Source organism: Salvelinus alpinus, chromosome 15 (assembly GCF_045679555.1).
Source record: "Salvelinus alpinus chromosome 15, SLU_Salpinus.1, whole genome shotgun sequence".
Taxonomy (NCBI): Eukaryota; Metazoa; Chordata; class Actinopteri; order Salmoniformes; family Salmonidae; genus Salvelinus; species Salvelinus alpinus.
The window spans coordinates 17851730-17871755 of NC_092100.1; the positions used below are offsets into that span (position 1 = coordinate 17851730).

A 20026-nucleotide genomic window follows, 5' to 3' on the forward strand; every position below is an offset into this window, starting at 1 on the left:
GAATTTGGCGCCCTGCAATTTCACTGGCTGTTGGCGAGGTGGGACGCTAGCTTCCCACATCCCAGAGAAGTTAATGTGACTGTGCATAGATAATAACAGAGTAGCAGCAGTGTAAAATATTGATGTCATTTGATGTAGCCATTTGATTAGATGTTCAGGAGTCTTATGGCTTGGGGGTAGAAGCTGTTTAGAAGCCTCTTGGACCTAGACTTGGCGCTGCGGTACCGCTTGCTGTGTGGTAGCAGAGAGAACAAAATATGATTAGGGTGGCTGGAGTCTTTGACCATTTTTAGGGCCTTCCTCTGACACCGCCTGGTAAAGAGGTCCTGGATGGCAGGAAGCTTGGCCCCGGTGATGTACTGCTCGGCCTCTGACCACAAGGCACTACAGTTGCCATACCAGGCAGTGATGCAACCCATCAGGATGCTCTCGATGGTGCAGCTGTAGAACCTTTTGAGGACCCATGCCAAATCTTTTCAGTCTCCTGAGGGGGAATAGGTTTTGTCGTGCCCTCTTCATGATTGTCTTGGTGTGCTTTGACCATGTTAGTTTGTTGGTGATGTGGACACCAAGGAACTTGAAGCTCTCAACCTGCTCCACTACAGCCCCGTCGATGAGAATGGGGGCGTGCTCGGTCCTCGTTTTCCTGTAGTCCACAATCATCTCTTTTGTCTTGATCACGTTGAGGGATAGATTGTTGTCCTAACACCACACGATTAGCCACAATAGTGGAATTTGGGGTTCGCCTTAAAAATAAGTTCCCCATTTTTTTGAAGGTGATTCAAACTGATACAAATATGGAATCATGTCATATTTGGAGTGGTTAATGCTGAACAAGATCAAAATGTTAAACAGCCCTTAGATGTGGTATATTGGCCATATACCACACACCCTCGGGCCTTTTGCTTAAATATCAAATCAAATGTATTTATATAGCCCTTCGTACATCAGCTGATATCTCAAAGTGCTGTACAGAAACCCAGCCTAAAACCCCAAACAGCAAGCAATGCAGGTGTAGAAGCAATGTTGGATAATCACCTTCCGGTGTAAAAAAACAGGCCTATTGTAAATGTGTATTACTGTTGCGTTGCCATCTTTATTGCAAAAAGTAATACAAGTACAAACAACTTTAAGCTACATATTATTTTGTCAGAGGTAATGAACTGTCCATCTATCAGCACAGCAATTGATAAAACATGACCATGTTTGAAACACAAGTGGTTCTGAGCTTTATTCAATATTACACAGGTAAACTAACAGTAACATAAATCAGGAATGCAGACAGGCTCTATCTATCTGAGCTGCTGTGTCCAACAAACCACCACTTGTTGTTTTGTGGGCACCTACTTACCAAAAAAGGTTGTTTATTATGATTTTAAAAAATGCAATTACATATTTTGCTAAAATAAATGTTTAAAGAAATACAGGCATGCACCACATTATTACAAGACAAAACCGCTCAATCAAACCTGATGGTCTTGTAAGTATAAAAGCAAACGCTTGCATTCATTTAATTTGAAAAAAGTATGAAAAGGTGGCCTGATATCTTACTGTGGTGTGTGAAGAATCCAATACTTTACCTTCTATGCGGTACAAATCACATTTATTGTGCAAGCACCTCATCTAGGAGTATTAGGCTGTTTGAGAAAGTTTGAATCATAAGCCACCTGCCTACACATAGTTTGAAGTACAATACCAACACAGCAACTGTATTAGGTCAAAGCTGTGTGCTGGAAACCCTTAGGCATTGTGGTGCTTGTGAATTTTCTTAATTTTTTGGGTTCAGACCAATGCCTATTCTTACTTAAAACACAGTTTTTTGTTTTGAATAAAAACCCAGTCACTCCTCATCAGTAGTGTTAAGTTGAGAGGGTTGAAGTGTGCCGCTGTATTCTTGTTTACAACTGGAAAAGTACAAGAGATTATTTCTGCTTTATTTGTACTTATTATTGCCTTGAACTCATAAGGAAGGGGCGTGCAAGACAAATGTTTAAGATGGATGAAGGATAGAAGATAATTATTTTTGGTTTAATGTAATAGGATTTTCAATCTCAAGAACTTTAATTATAATAAAACAGCAATCTGGATTTTGTACAGCCAAAAGCTTTTGTTCTCCTCAGACAGGGTAGTTGAACATTAAATGATTAGTCTAATTAAATATTAATTACCATAACTGGAATCCCAATCCCTCAGTACAATTTACAGAATTTTGTATGTACTCCAGTATATGCCAATTACCCATTACTTCTAATCAAATTATTTTTGGAAAGTTTTGTATTCACAACATTCTCTTTCTTTCACTAACACAACAACTGTTATTAATTTTAATTGCAATCAAACTCAAATCTGTCCATAACAAGAATATACTGAGTTAGATTTATATATGCATTATCTACTCATATACAGTGAATTCGGAAAGTATTCAGACCCCTTGACTTTTTCCACATTTTGTTACGTTTACAGCCTTATTCTAAAATGGATTAAATCGTTTTCCCCCCTCATCAATCTACACACAATACCCCATAATGACAAAGCAAAAACAGGTTTTTAGAAATGTTTGCAAATGTATTAAAAATAAGCTGAAATATAACATTTACATAAGTATTCAGACCCTTTACTCAGTACTTTGGCAGCGATTACAGCCTCGTCTTCTTGGGTATGACGTGACAAGCTTGTCACACCTGTATTTGAGTAGTTTCTCCCATCTCCCAAGAACCATCGGGTTCTTTGTCACGTCCCTGACCAAGGCCCTTCTCCCCCGATTGCTCTGTTTAGCCGGGTGGCCAGATCTAGGAAGAGTCTTGGTGGTTCCAAACTTCTTCCATTTAAGAATGATGCAGGCCACTGTGTTCATGGGGACCTTCAATGCTGCAGAAATGTTTTGGTACACTTCCCCAGATCTGTGCCTCGACACATCTTCAGGGGCTCCCGAGTGGCGCAGCGGTCTAAGGCACTGCATCTCAGTGCTAGAGACGTCACTACAGACCCTGGTTCGATTCCAGGCTGTATCACAACATGCCGTGATTGGGAGTCCCATAGGGTGGTGCACAATTGGCCCAGCGTCGTCCAGGTTAGGTTTTGGCCGGGGTAGGCCGTCATTGTAAATAAGAATTTGTTCTTAACTGACTTGCCTAGTCCAAATAAATGTTACTTTAAAAGAAATCCTGTCTCAGAGCTCTACGGACAATTCCTTTGACATCATGGCTTGGTTTTTGCTCAGACATGCAGTGTCAACTGTGGGACCGTTATATAGACAGGTGTGTGTGCTTTTCCAAATCATGTCCAATCAATTGAATTTACCACAGGTGGACTCCAAGTTGTAGAAACATCTTAAGGATGATCAATGGAAACAGGATGCACTTGAGCTCAGTTTCGAGTCTCATAGCGAAATGTCTTATTACTTATGAAAAAAAAAAAAAAAAAAAACTAATTTTTAAAACCTGTATTCACTTTTTCATTATGGGGTATTATGTGTAGATTTATAAGGAATATGTTTTTATTTAATCCATTTAAGAATAAGGCTGTAATGTAACAAAATGTGGGGTCTGAATACTTTCCAAAGGCACTGTATCTACACATTTTGCCACCACGGTACCCAGGCTCAAAATAATCCCAGGTAGAACTATATCCAGACCAATCCTTAGGAGCAAATAGAAATTGAATAGTATACTCTGGCAGACCACTTCACTTCAGTCAAATCCGGTGACCTGGGAACTGTCAAGTCATTTGGGTTTCACAAGAGATTCTGAAGCTCACAACTTGTTTGGTATTGCAAACTGGCGATACCCACTCGATGGAATGTAAAGAGGATTGGCAATCAATCTCTCTGCATGACACAGGACTTCCTTACTCTGAGCTCTACTATACTGTGGTGCGCTGGCTGGCAATATGAAAAAACATGGACAGCAATCTGAAACAACATCTATGGAAATATGAAACAACATGGATGGTGATATGAAAAAACATGGACAGCAATCTGAAACAACATGGATGGTGATATGAAAAAACATGGACAGCAAACTGAAACAACATGGATGGTGATATGAAAAAACATGGACGACTATATGAAACGTGGATGTCATTACGAAACAACATGAAACAGCCAGGCCTGGATGATGGCCACAAAGCAAAAGCACAGTCAGCCTCAATTGCATATTTAGCTTCTGACCCGCCAGTGTCTTAGTGTGGAACATTCAACAGACTGCTTTATATGCTGCCTAAGAGGGCAATATAATGAAACTATGTTTGACTGGTTGTTTTTGTAGCTTTTTTCCAACCCATTTTGTTGAGCCATTAAAATGCAGTTAGTTGATATTACAGAACTGATCTATTGCACATTGGGTAACATTTGCTTCTAAATGGGTACACTACAAACTCACACAGATGGCAGGCCACAGGTGTAAACAACAAGGCAGCAATCAATACTTTTCAGGTTGCTCAATTCTCACTCCTTAGGGTGCGTTTGTAAATTCACATTGGAGTGCCAGAGAGCGCTCAGAGTGTGCTCTGGACATTCGTAAATTCAGAGCATTGTCAGATTGTCCATTCGCAAATTCATAGCGCTTCGCTCTCGGAGCGTTCAGACGGCACACTGGACGCTCTGGCTGAGGAGTAGGGTTGATCCAAGCAGTCTGACCTCACAACGGCAGTCAGGCACCCAAGCTAACTGGCGAAAGTTATCTAGCTTGCTAGTTACTTCCAGACATAAATGAGAGAACACCTCTCTGACCATTTTTCTCGTCCTAGCAGAGCTGGTTAGGCTGTTTTCATGTTATCCAGAGCGTTGGTGCCTGTAACTGTGCTGCTGGCAACTTAATTGAATTACCTTTTTTGCCGACATTTACTGACACCGGCCATATTCAATGAGTGTTGAGCGTTCGTAAATTCATCAGTTATTCTGCGCTGTGGTACACTCAGATTAGAGTGCTCTGAAATCTGAGTAGATAGCCAGAGGGAATTTACGAACACACCCTTGGAACACAAGGAGACCAGTCAAGCATGGTTTGGGTTGGTGGCTTGGTGCACTCAATAACATTTAGAAAAAAAGATGTCTGGAGCTGAGTCCACTTTGTCAATCTGGTAATTGTGTTTTTGGCAGTGGGTGTTTGTGTGAGGCTTTTTGTAGAGAACTTATTTCACCCTTTCCAAATGGTCTGACATTGTTTTCAACCATGTATACACAGTTACATATTACAGTCACTGGTTCCTGTTGAGGTGATACCTTGAACCCTTGCAGTTATTGCCCTGTTGTGAGAATCCATTCTAACTGCTCAGTGACTGAATGTCTTCATACTATTTGTCAAAAGGCTGTAACTACACTGAACAGAAATATAAACGCAACATGCAACAATTTGAAAGATTTTACCAAGTTAAAGTTCATATAAGGAAATCAGCAAATTCATTAGGCCATAATCTATGGATTTAATATGACTGGGAATACAGATATGCATCTGTTGTTCACAGATACCTTTAAAAAAGGTAGGGGCGTGGATCAGAAAACCAGTCAGTATCTAGTGTGACCACCATTTGCCTCATGCAGCATGACTTCTCCTTCGCATAGAGTTGATCAGGCGGTTGATTGTGGCCTGTGGAATATTGTCCCGCTTAGGGCTGTGGCGGTCACGAAATGTTGTTAGCCGGTGATTGTCAAGCAAATAACTTTCGGTCTCACGGTAATTTACTGTTAATTAACAAACAATTTAAGCTGCTCCTGGCTTCCACACACAGCCTACAAGCCACTGATGCAGACCTTTGGAACATCTACATTTAAAAAAAGTCTAATACATCCATGTAATATAGTCTACACCTTCACAATAAATCCGTTGTTTATTTTAGACAGGTTTAAAGATTTTTAATACATTGTAAGGCTGAATGATGAGGCTAAGTCGCTTGAAAGTCATGAGCTCTGCATTGTTTTTTGTGCAGGCTGTACACAATTCATCAGTCACTCATTCACAATTTGACAAGCACTTGATATGCCTTGAATTTGACGGCGGCATCCCCTTTGGCCATAATGCACCTTAAAAAAATCCTTGCCTTTTGCGGCCAGTGGCCATTTATTTGGCCTCTAGTTGTGATACAAACCTTACTAAAACATATAGGCCTATGGGCTAGGCTACATGAGGTGTGCAACAATGATTAGAAAAAGTAGCCCAAAAAAAAGGCATTGTCTTTTGCCTTACGCTGGGCATCATTTACAAGTGATAATATATTATTCACAAGTGATAGGCTAATATTGTCACCCATCAGACTATTCTTGATTTAATCATATACAGTGGGGAGAACAAGTATTTGATACACTGCCGATTTTGCAGGTTTTCCTACTTACAAAGCATGTAGAGGTCTGTAATTTTTATCATAGGTACACTTCAACCGTGAGAGACGGAATCTAAAACAAAAATCCAGACAATCACATTGTATGATCTTTAAGTAATTAATTTGCATTTTATTGCATGACATAAGTATTTGATCACCTACCAACCAGTTAGAATTCCGGCTCTCACAGACCTGTTAGTTTTTCTTTAAGAAGCCCTCCTGTTCTCCACTCATTACCTGTATTAACTGCACCTGTTTGAACTCGTTACCTGTATAAAAGACACCTGTCCACACATTCAATCAAACAGACTCCAACCTCTCCACAATGGCCAAGACCAGCGAGCTGTGTAAGGACATCAGGGATAAAATTGTAGACCTGCACAAGGCTGGGATGGGCTACAGGACAATAAGCAAGCAGCTTGGTGAGAAGGCAACAACTGTTGGCGCAATTATTAGAAAATGGAAGAAGTTCAAGATGACGGTCAATCACCCTCGGTCTGGGGTTCCATGCAAGATCTCACCTTGTGGGGCATCAATGATCATGAGGAAGGTGAGGGATCAGCCCAGAACTACACGGCAGGACCTGGTCAATGACCTGAAGAGAGCTGGGACCACAGTCTCAAAGAAAACCATTAGTAACACACTACGCCGTCATGGATTAAAATCCTGCAGCGCACGCAAGGTCCCCCTGCTCAAGCCAGCGCATGTCCAGGCCCGTCTGAAGTTTGCCAATAACCATCTGGATGATCCAGAGGAGGAATGGGAGAAGGTCATGTGGTCTGATGAGACAAAAATAGAGCTTTTTGGTCTAAACTCCACTCGCCGTGTTTGGAGGAAGAAGAAGGATGAGTACAACCCCAAGAACACCATCCCAACCGTGAAGCATGGAGGTGGAAACATCATTCTTTGGGGATGCTTTTCTGTAAAGGGGACAGGACAACTGCACCGTATTGAGGGGAGGATGGATGGAGCCATGTATCGCGAGATCTTGGCCAACAACCTCCTTCCCTCAGTAAGAGCATTGTGAGAAGTTGCTGGATGTAGGCGGCAACTGGAACACGTTGTCGTACATGTCGATCCAGAGCATCCCAAATGTCTGAGTATGCAGACCATGGAAGAAGCCACAGTGGGGGACTCGGTTCACAATGTTGACATCAGCAAACCGTTCGCCCACACGACGCCCTCTACCTGGTACAGTTGAAACCCGGGATTCATCCGTGAAGAGCACTCTTCTCCAGTGTGCCAGTGGCCATCTAAGGTGAGCATTTGCCCCCTGAAATGAGTTACGACACTGAACTGCAGTCAGGTCAAGACCCTGGTGAGGACGATGAGCACACCGATGAGCTTCCCTGAGATGGTTTCTGACAATTTGTGAATAAATTCTTTGGTTGTGCAAACCCACAGTTTCATTAGCTGTCCAGGTGGCTGGTCTCAGACAATCCCGCAGGTGAAGAAGCTGGATCTGGAGTTCCTGGGCTGGCATGGTTACACGTGGTCTGCGGTTGTGAGGGCAGTTGGATGTATTGCCAAATTCTCTAGAATGACGTTGGGGGCGGTTTATGGTAGGGAAATGAACATAAAATTATCTGACAACAGCCCTGGTGCACATTTCTGCAGTCAGTATGCCAATTTGGAAGCTCCCTCAACTTGAGACATCTGTGGCATTGTCTTGTGTGACAAAACTGCACATTTTAGAGTGGCCTTTTATTGTCCCCAGCACAAGGTGCCCCTGTGTAATGATCATACTGTTTAATCAGCGTCTTGTTATGCCACACCTGTCAGATGGCTGTATTATCTTGACAAAGGTGAAATGCTCACTAACAGGGATGTAAACACATTTGTCCACAGAATTTGAGATAAATAAGCTTTTTGTGCATATGGAACATTTCTGGGATCTTTTATTTCAGCTCACGGGACCAAAACTTTACATCTTGTGTTTTAAATTTTGTGTCAGTGTATATATAATTAATTGATCATAATACCTGTCCTCTGATTAGTAGCGTTTTGTTTCCTCCACAGAGTCGACGGGACTCTCTCCCCCTGGCCAATCACAGCTATGCATTGTGTCGGCGTTTCTCAGGGACGGTGCTGCTGCCCCCGCTGTCCCGGCGCCACTCCACCTACGCCCAGGACAACCGCAGGCTTCTACACCTGGAAGCTCTCTATAGGAAGGCCCTGGCTGGCGTAGAGGCCACGAGCCTGGAAACCATCGACGACTGCAAGTCAGTGGAGCAGCTTGTTAATCTTTCAACTATCTCACTCTCATGCTCTCTCTCTCTCACTTTGTTTTTTGTCTCATTTACTGTCAACACTCACTCTCAAGTGAGCTGCCTCTCTTTATTTCTCACTGTCCCTCGAGTACTCACAATCTCTCGTTTCTCTCCCTCTTTTTCTCACCTCCATGTGCTCAACAAGCCATGAGAGGTCCACAGTGTGATTCATTGAGAAGGCTACTGTGTGATATTGATGTCTTATGCTGGGGTTTGAATTTACTCCACACTTCAGGAAAATATTATGTAATCTCAGAAGGACAGATTGTCAACTGAGTTTTTGTCAAATTGCACCTGTGACATTTGGTTTTCGAATCCATCTATTCTTGCAGCCAAGCCTGAGGGAGCAGAGACTGAATAACTTTTGTGGATTTGTGTGGGCGTGGCCGGTGTCTGTTTGTCCCCAGATGTCTGTTTGTTTATGCACTCACTCACACAGCGTCTTTCCATCACGCCTGCCTGCCCCTACTTCTCTAAGTACGTGCTCATCGACCTTCATGTTCTTGGCTGCGCTTAATCTCTCTGAATCCCGTATCTCTCTAGGCCCAGAGGGGGTTAAGAAAAGCCTTCTCTCTGACGGCTGCTACCTAACTCGCTCTCTCCCAGCCTCGGGTCAGTGGAGGTCACTGCTTTAGTGTGTCTGTGTTCGTGTATCCACATTTTGTTTCGGCCGGGCGCTACATCTAGCCTCTCCACCCACACAATGTGTCTGTGCTTGAGCTGATGGCTCTACAGTCTGCTTCTCGGGAATCACAGAGGCCAGACAGCAGGAAAAGATGCAGGATTCTGTATGGCGGGCTGTTTTTGAAATGACGGGTAATTACTGGAATGGTGGGAAGAGGCAAGTGGGAAGAAATGGGGGAGGGGGAGAGTCTTGGATGGTTGTCTCTCTCTCCATGTCCATTTATGTCTCATGTCTTTCTCTCTCTTTCTCCCTTTCTCTGTTTACGTCTTTGACATTTTTCTTTCTTCCTCTCAGTCCTCTGTGTTCTCTTTTTTAGTTGTCTCATCTCTCTACCTCTCTTTTATATCGCTCGCTCGCTCTCTTTCGGCATGTTTTGCGGTTGGCATTCCATGGAAAGGACCCGAATTTGGTGTCAAATGAAAGCTACGAGTCTATTTTTGAGATATTAAGGCATATATAACATTTTCAACCATTTCCATATAATAAGCAGAAGCTTTGATTTCTGGTCAAACAGAAGGAAAAACGGGTCTTAGAAAACATCCACCAGCAAAAGTCTTAAAAATATTAGAAATGCATCAAAACACAATAATATTGAAGACCCTCGTCAACTAATATCAACATTTATATTCAATTATTTGCCTTCAGTAAGTTTAAGAAATATTGCCTCGTGTCTTATTATTCTGTTACAACAAACCCACATACTGTAATATACTTTAAGATATTTTCAAATTTTTCTCCCTCATGAGGAGGGAGGATAATAAAAGTTCACAGAAGTAAGAAGTAAAGGTAGACCTACGGTTATAGTGTTTTAACTGATAACAATTTGGTTTATGGTTCATTAAGTGATTTTAAAACGTGTCATGACAGAAAAATCCCTAACAGAGAATGACTGCAACTGAATTGGCTAAAATGGGAGATAATAGTAGTCACAATCTACAGTTGGGTCACCAGCTACTGTCTTCCCTTCCACTGGCATACTTATGTTCAGCTCATAGTTCTGAAAACAGTCTGGACAACCCCTCTCTCTCTCCCCGTCTCACTCTCCTACTCTCGATGTTTGCAATGCCAGGAAAAGGGCACAGTGACATGCACATAAATAGAGATAAAGGTAGAAAAAAGGATTCCTCTGTAATTCATTTGAAAATGTTGTGCAATTATCCATGTCTTTTGGGTACAGGATGCATTCGAAAGTCTACTTTCAAAGGTCTATTACTGTCAAAGGTCTATTACTGTTGAAGAACTATTACTGTATGTCAGGGCTATGGGGAGTGTTATTGCCTTTTTATGGTTGAGAATTACAAGATGCAGGTAACTGCCAAAATAATGGAAACACTTCAGTAAATGCGAGATACAAAATATATTGAAAGCAGGTGCTTCCACATGGGTGTTGTCATGACGTTGGCCTGTGGGTAAGGTTTATGACCCCCCCCCCATAAATACCTTTCTCCCTTCCCTCTACAGAGGGACTCTTGCATAGCCTTTCTTAAACATAGAGAGTCTGGGAACATCAAACAAGTGGGGGGAAAGGAACCATATTTCGGTAATAGAACCAGTTGAAAATATGCGTTGGTATTTAATGAATATGATGTCAGTTCGGTTGTCATCTGAGACATTATGACTGATGACAGGACGACATTAACTGTATCTGGGAAAGTCTACACATTATAGTTATCAGATTCACATGGAATTGTTGTGCAATTCAAATGTTTAAATATAAAAGTATTTCTGAAAAGATGAAATGTAATTTTAGCTTCCAAATGAGAGATTTGGGTTTTCATAAGGTTAGGGCTCTGCTCAATCAGTGGCCCGCCCCTGTGAAGAGACATGGGTTATAAACTATGAAACACATCCTTCTCTCCCTCCACTATATAATCCCTTGACGAAAATGTAACCTCCTGTTCTGGGTACATTAGGATGATGGTCCGATGTCAGAAGGATTCAGATAATAACTACAGAACGAAGCCAACCTCAGCGTGAGCTTTGGTTGCGAATGGTATGAACTTTGAACTCTTATTCGCTACAGAAGTGATACCTCCTAGCCGTTGAGTTAGCAGCGGCCGCTGTAAACGTGGGCTAGGAAAGGACGGACAGAGTATCCCGTCTACCACACAACGACGACACTACAACGTTTCCCGTTCACCACCAGAGACACTCTTCAAAGGACAAAGGACTCTGTTGGGCAACACGGCCTTCCATTTACCACCAACCTTTTGAAGCGCAGCTCAGAGTAAATATTTATAGCATTTTCCTTTTCCAAATGGGCGGTAATTTAGAATGCATAAGATTCTGTATTTACGATAGAGTAGCTGCCTACGGCCCGATAGAGACATCGCTTCTCCCTTTGTTCTTCAGTCTTCCCTCTCTTTCACTCAAACCCAACCCCCCCTTTTCTTTGTGTAACCAGCTGTCATATCTGTTCCGTCCGCTAGTGACATTTTCCTTTATGACATAATTTGTAATCAAGGTATGATTCATTCTGTGTATATGTAATTCTGTGTGATTAGTTAGTTATTGAGTAAATAAATAATTAAACCCACTTTTGTATTGCTGATTCAACTTGTTAGCCAGAGTTCGTGAAGATAACCAAAAACGTACAACTTTCAGATGAGACTGAAATAAGGTGACGATTAATATTGACTGCTATTGATGTAAAATATTAATAGGTCTTTCAGAGTTTATTCGGAAGATAACTGCTCTATAAATATTATTTTGTGGTGCCGCGACTTTCTAGATAATTACATTTACATGACAATACCCCCATCCACAGGGCACGAGTGGTCGCTGTATGACCATGAAAACGATGTAAACCATATGCCATGGCTGTCTCAGTCACCAGATCTCAACCAAATCGAACACTTATGGGAGATTCTGGAGCAGCGCCTGAGATAGCGTTGTCCACTACCATCAACAAATCACCAAATTATGGAGTTCGATAGGTTTCCAGACACTTGTAGAATCTATGCCAAGGTGCACTGAAGCTGTTCTGGTTTGTGGTGGCCCAACGCCCTATTAAGACACATTATGTTGGTGTTTCCTTTTTTTTGGCAGTTTCCCACAGGCCAACATTAGTTTCAGGATTTAATGAAATTAAAGAGAACAAACTGCAAGTGCAATTGTATTCTAGCAATATTGGAGGGAAATTAAAGTTAAATAAAAGCTGTTTATTATTTAAAAAATGTACTATACTAATAAAGAAGCACCTTTTTTAAATATAAATATTTTATTACATTTACCTTGCACTCCTTGAGTGGCTGAATATATTTTGTAGTTCCTTTGAAATTATCTATATGGAGGTGATATTTTTGATTGCAGAGTTGGGCTGACTCATTTACAATTACCAGTAGCCGACATACAATTTGGTCACAGAAAATTTGAAAGTGTCCAAAGTTTATAACAGAAATAAATCAATGTTTTGTTTCAGAGGGATTAGTAATTTCCTGAATTCCCAGTCAATGTTGCTTACTCGGTAATGTGATGAATAGCCTACCTCGCGTCAGTCCCAACAGTTGGCTGGACTGCTTTATAAAACGCGCGCGGATGAGAGCACAACAACACACGCAGGGGAGTGAGAGTTCACCTATCTATAGATGCTCCTCTCTCTCCGACTTGCTTTCGTTTGAAGAGCTTTCAGAAATTGACATAAACGTTGTTTAATTCTATGCCTTGCTATAAGTACATACCTTGAGCGCGCGCGCAAGGATTTACACAAATGTTTGCGGACGGATGAATCTCTATGGATGAAAGGCAGCAAAAGAAGAGAGGATCAAATTAATAGTTTCATATCATATTTTAAGAGTTGATATCATTCGTTTGTGGCTGTACTATTCACTGGGGTTATGTCGATATTGACGCAGAAGAACTTTCCATTTCGATTGTGAGGAAGCGTTTCCTCGTTTCAGCACCTCGGCTAGTGGACAGCACGCTCTGCCACCGCCAACAGCGCGCACATAATAAGTTTTTATCGAAGAGGTAGCCTCCTGATGTTGGAGGGAACAACCGAACATATGGAGTGTACAGGTCTAAGTAGAGAAGGTGCTGGTTCCGCCAAGGCACCCAAACACTTGTGGCGACAACCAAGAACTCACATCCGAATCAAGCAGCGTTTTCACTCCGATACAGAGCCGTACCTGACTCGCAACAGAACTATAGAGAAGCTGCGCCCTGGGCTGAAAAAAACACGAATGTCGTTGCCATCCTTATATAAACGGTAATTGTAATGCATCATTATTAGTTGTTTTAATTAGCCTACTTCCTCACCTTTTATAGATTGCCTTTTGTTAATACCTTTTTGTCACTTCCAAAGTTGACAATGTGAACAGAGGGATGAAAGTGCTCAATTGCAAAGCAGTGTTTCAACAAACAACTCCACTTAAGAATGTCAATATTGTCCCCACACTCCATTTTGTGAGAAGTAAAGTCAGGGTGCACTGATTTAGCCCTTGACACAGAAAGGTATTGAGCTCATGCTGATTGAAGTGTGTGCATAATTCCACGAACCATTGATCTCTTTGTGTTTCAAGGGTTCTCCATCCATCTTGTCTGTCTGTCCAGAGATCAATGGTAGGCTACTTACATTTTCGCAATGGGCTGACACCAAGGGAAGTATGGTAGTATGCAGCCTTTCTTTTTTCATTACTTAAATTTACACACAACACACACACACACACCACTCTGGGTTGCTGAGCATTTCCCCTGGAAAGACAGTGTGACTATGATAGGAGAGGTTTGGCCTAATAAAAGTGAGAGGATATTGTGAAGGGACCTTCCCCATCTCTGTGGTCTCTGAGATCATCTCAGTCTGCAGTCTAAGGTTGATCCTGAGGGAAATGTTTCCTGTTGTTTTGTTGCTTTTCATTAATGGTCTAGATATTGGGCTTATCAGTGTGAGACGGGTGTTGTGTTGTGGCTGAATCCATCAATCTTCTTCAAGCCATATGTAGGCTAAAATCATATGGTCACTTTAAGATAAGATCAGAAAATCATTAAAATCATTAATTGTCCTCATCCTCAATTGACATCAGATTGAAGTGACCTCTTCAACCCATTCAGCTGTGATATCCTGTGACATTTATGACCCTTGCTGTCTGTGCCGGCAACATTTTGTTCTGGGGTCAGTTATGGTTCATGACCGGGGCCTACTATTGTAACATCACAGTGTTCACATCTCATTTCACCTCAGTAAACAGAGAGAGGTTATCCACTCTGGAGGCTCACCGCCATGAAAGCTGTCTACTGACTGCCGCTGACTGTTGGGCATTGATGATGATATGGTAATGACATCACAGCATGCTTCAGGTTGGAGTAGAGAAGTGACTCACTTCCTGCATTCTGCCTCCCCGACGCCTCATATGTATGAATGAATGCGCCTCTCCTCTAATGCATCTCTCCTCTAATTGTCCCATGACATTTTATCCTACACTGATGACTCAGTTTGCATGGCCAAGGTAGAGAGAGGTAAATGTGGCTGTGGTGTGAGGGATGCTGTTGACTTTGCTGATGAATACTGTGTGTGTTGTGGTAGGTGTGGGTGTTTTATGGTCTTTCATCACTCTTAGTAATGGGAACGGTCTATAGAATAGTATTTTGTTGAAGCTCTTTCCAATCAAAGACATATAAACAGGCTTTTTGTACTGAGTGGCTGCGGGTCCGACTTCTTCTCTGGACCCCTCTCCCTGACATCAAAAGGTCCTGAAGCTTCTGCGCATGTGCATGTACTTTACGCACAGCCTCTGCTCCACTGTATATCTGCTTAAAAAGGGGCACTACTCTGCCAGAGATCAGGCTTGCAGATTCTATGCCCCTTTTTTAAATCCCTGCTAATGACACACTTTTATTTATATATATATATATATATAAAATTTAAAAAAAGATTTTAATGTAGGATTTTAATTAGCTATCTTGTTTCATTCTCGTTCCTCCTGTCTATGTTTCTTTGTTAGTACTTTTTTAATTATGTGAAGCACTTTGTTAGTTATATTGGGAAAAAAAATATTACTACTCGTTCGGCTGCTCACAGAACAGGCTACTCAGGCGAATGGTGCTCCTTTAATAAAGTTAGATCAAAGCTGAATCCATGTCTGTACGATCACATAATGATGGTATTCTACAGAACCGAATATAATAGCATAGTGTAACGTTACTGTCAGACAAACACCACCTAATTTCTTATGAGATTTTAGCATGATTGTGCGAGTATGTGGCCAAAACTCAACAGCTCGCGCCACTATGCAAAATATGTGCTTTGATTGAAAGTAAACACAGGTATGCTACAGTTTAACTTCTCTGGGATATGTGGGACGGTAGCGTCTCACCTAACCAACAGCCAGTGAAATTGCAGGGCGCCAAATTCAAAACAACAGAAATCTCATAATTAAAATTCCTTAAACATACAAGCATTATACACAATTTTAAAGATACACTTCTCGTTAATCCAGCCAAAGTGTCTGATTTCAAAAATGATTTACGGTGAAAGCACACCTTGCGATTATGTTAGCTCAGTACATAGCCACAGAAAAACACAGCCATTTTTCCAGCCAAAGAGAGGAGTAACAAAAAGCAGAAATAGTTCAAATTCATCACTAACCTTTGATGATCTTCATCAGATGACACTCATAGGACTTCATGTTACACAATACATGTATGTTTTGTTCGGTAAAGTTCATAATTATATCCAAAAATCTGAGTTTAGGCGGGACGCTACTGTCTCACTTGGCCAAAAGCCAGAGAAAATGCAGAGCGCCATATTCAAATAAATTACTATAAAAATCAAACTTTCATTAAATCACACATTAAATATATCAAATTAAAGCTACACTGGTTGTGAATCCAGCCAACATGTCAGAATTCAAATAGGCTTTTCGGCGAAAGCAAACAATGCTATTATCTGTGTTAGCACCATTGTAAACAAAGAGAGATAAGCATATTTCAACCCTGCAGGCGCGACACAAAACGCAGAAATAAAAATATAATTCATGCCTTACCTTTGACGAGCTTCTGTTGTTGGCACTCCAATATGTCCCATAAACATCACAAATGGTCCTTTTGTTCGATTAATTCCGTCGATATATATCCAAAATGTCCATTTATTTGGCGCGTTTGATCCAGAAAAACACTGGTTCCAACTCGTGAAACATGACTACAAAATATCTCAAAAGTTACATGTAAACTTTGCCAAAACATTTCAAACTACTTTTGTAATACAACTTTAGGTATTTTTAACGTAAATAATCGATAAAATTTAAGACGGGATGATCTGTGTTCAATACAGGATTAAAACAATCTGTAGCATGCTTTCTGGTCACGCGCCTCTATCTAACAGGACACTTCAAGTGACCCTGATTCAAAATGGCCGTACTTCTTCATTACACAAAGGAAAAACCCTCAACTAATTTCTAAAGACTGTTGACATCCAGTGGAAGTGGTAGGAACTGCAAGAAGGTCAATTAGAAATCTGTATTCCCAATGAAAATCCATTGAAAAGAACAACAAAAAAATCTGAATGGTTTGTCCTCGGGGTTTCACCTGCTAAATAAGTTCTGTTATACTCACAGACATGATTTAAACAGTTTTAGAAACTTCAGAGTGTTTTCTATCCAAATCTACTAACAATATGCATATCTTATCTTCTCGGGATGAGTAGCTGGCAGTTGAATTTGAGTATGCTTTTCATCCAAACGTGAAAATGCTGCCCCCTATCCTAGAGAAGTTAACACAATCTAAAATGATCTCACTGTAGGCTACAACGTTCAACACAACACTGTGGGCTACTTTGAAAAAACACAGTATAACTCAAATGGTTGCATGGACGTAACTCTGGTAAACTTGAAGAATTATCATTCACACTTGACATTGGGAAATAAAAAGGGAGGGTGACCGCAAAAGTTGTGCGTAAAGGATAAAGAAATGCATGGTCAGAACATGATTTGGATCTTCGGGTCTTCAGCTCTGGGTAAAAGAGATCTGGGGGGTCTAGACTGGGCGGTTACCTATGAATCAACAGCCTTTGCCTAAAAAAATATGTTCTTTCTGCGCATTGTGAAAGCGTATCACTTTCGTTTTGTTTCAAGTTTTGAACATGATTTTGCTAAGGACATTTATCAAAACATGCTTTCTTACAGTGCAACAACAATTATGTTTTTGACCTTCTTACGGTTCTGATTGGATAAGGCCTTAAGTACGGTGTTTGTTAGACAAGTGAGTCGTGCTGATAAAATGACCAAAATCCTCAATGATCCTGAATATTGCTTACTTCCTGCTGTCTATCCAAGCCGTTTGCTGGTGTCTCCATGCCGTTCACATGGTGGCCGTTAGGTAACAGAGCCTTTAATTAAGTCCGGTGTTAGTACTGCTGCCTCCCTCTCACTGCTCCCCAGCATGGCTGTGATGTCATCAATTATTGTGCTTCTGGGAAGAGTGACCCATATGTCTCAGTGGTCCAGATAGCTGCTGTTTTACTTGGACGCTCTGTTTTCTTTGAAATTACTTTTACCACTGGCAGTGGAAGGATTAGCCATCTAATGGATGATGCTGCCATGGCACCCATATGTTTTCGAGGTATAATAATATCAAGCCCAGGCATTAAAACTACAGGGTTTATGATGTAACCAGCCAATGTTAACATTGAGCATATAAAATGTTTTAGCATGCAGCATTTATAGTGTTCTGTTCATGGATTGATAAAAGCTTATGAGTGCTATGAGGTTCGGATTAGTTGCTTGAAAAGTAATATATTATATTACAGCTGTCATGCCATTATTCCAAACAGCCTTTCTCCGCTCGATTGAGAACTAAATGAGGAAACAAGTCGATCGGATAATGAAACGCACCTGGTAGTGATATGATTCTGAAAGTATTGTTTGACAAAGTAGCTGTAATAATAATATTATCCAATTTTAAAATTGACTTTACTCAGCTATTTATAAAAGTAATCTGATTACATTACTTTTGTAACACGTTGCCTCAACACTGGTTCTGATAGGGTGACCTGCAAATGTCCGTTGTTGCAGTACTGATTTGGGTGTCCTGGTAAATGCACTGGTATTTGATACCAATTACTGGCACGTATCCTGGACTACCTACTATGTAGGATGAGCCACTACAGGCAGTTAGATTTGGGTATGTCATTTTAGCCAAAAATTGAAAAAAAGGGTCCGATCCTTAAACCGGCGATTGAGGAAGCCTCAGCTCGGTCGCAAGCCAGATGAGTCGGAATGACCGGAAGTCAGGTGCTCTGTCAGAGAGTGAAGTCAGGATGTGAGGTTGTAGAGTCGTACTGATATTCTCGCTGGGTCGCTCTCACCAGGGCAGTTTCTCTACAAACACTGGCCTTTGGTGTCTCATGTAGACGTCATCCCCCCTCAGAAGTGTATATTTGTTTTGCATTGATATGAGTATTTGTGTAAGGGGCTTAGGTAGGTAGGTCTTGTTTTAAGTGTTAGCAGCATTTTGTCTTCTTCTTTATCAATAGCCATGTAATTATTGGATTAGAATCCTTCTCATTGTCCCGTGAAGGATAGGAGTTAATGCACCTAATTTGTTCTACACTATCAAGAGCTTTGCGAGACCCAAGTCATTGTTTCTTTTGCTTCATCTTCTTTCTGTTGGCTTGTGATGAAGCAGTGCAATCAAAATGCCATCAGTTCAGGTTTAATGGTCTTTATGGATGGATGACCAAGATGTCTAGTGATTCAGATGTGTTTGGGGCTATTTGCTTCCCTGGGGTGGCAGCCTAGCATCATAGCATGGCAAAAGCCCTTACTCAATTCTCACCCCAAGATTTGTGATGATAGAAGGCTGCCGAGTTGCCCTGAAGCTGTCTAGACATCCACATTCAACATTTACTGTGTTTACTCACTACCTACCAAGTTGTCCAATCATTCATGGCAAAATGTGTACTTGGTAGCAATAGTGCTATGGTCTTGTTTGTTTCTATATTCTATGACTCAAGATGTTATAAATACCTGTATTCAGATGACTTTTCTATTGGTACTTTGACGCAAGTCAGGGATGGGCCACTTTGATGTGGGAGGGGGCTACAAAAAATCAAAGCTCATCATGAGGGGCCACAGTTGCACTGCACCTTGTGTATTCTACTACTCTAACTCGGAACAGTAATTTTAGACCCCGACTGAGTTAAAATATATATATATTTGTTTTTAAATGTAAAAAATGGGGGGGAGGATTGATCCGAGGGGCATTCAAAAGGAGGGCCTACAGTTTCCCATCTCTGCCGTAAATGGTTCTGCTTACAAGGATAACCAAATATGACTCACAAGGAGGATACCCATCTTCAAGATGGGCCTGTCAAAGATGACTTGGCAAACTTAAAAATAAAACCTCCTTTTGTTGTCTCAATGAAGGCCAGGTTTTGTACACCCCACCTTTCCAGTCAAATGGGCATGACCCCCATAACTGTAAACATGCTCATTTATTAGTCATCAATGACATGCTGGTGAGTCCTACTGGTGTAATAGATTAGAAGTCATCTTTGTCACCTGGATAACACCAGTGTCTCCATAGGCCTACAGTGCATTCGGGAAGAACACAGTACTCCATAATGACAAAGCAAAAACAGGTTTTTAGGAAATGTGTATACTTTCTCATGAAAAAAAAAATGTATGTATTCAGACCTTTTGCTATGAGACTTTAAATTGAGCTCAGGTGCGTCCTGTTTCCATTAATCATCCTTGATGTTTCTACAACTTGATTGGAGTCTACCTGGGGTAAATTACATTGATTGGACATGATTTGGAAAGGC

General features: G+C 41.2%; 1 protein-coding gene across 2 annotated transcripts in view; it reads left to right on the plus strand.

Annotated features, from left to right (window-relative positions):
- The window catches only part of pde4cb (phosphodiesterase 4C, cAMP-specific b), a 142423-nt gene that overhangs the window by 31518 nt on the left and 90879 nt on the right, over positions 1–20026 (plus strand). The window contains exon 3 of one of the 2 annotated variants that reach the window (XM_071344329.1): positions 8335–8537. In XM_071344329.1, the coding sequence (XP_071200430.1) occupies positions 8335–8537 (203 nt within the window). Of the gene's footprint in view, positions 1–8334; positions 8538–12829; positions 13478–20026 lie in introns of those variants that run through there. The other variant, XM_071344328.1, reaches the window with a different exon arrangement.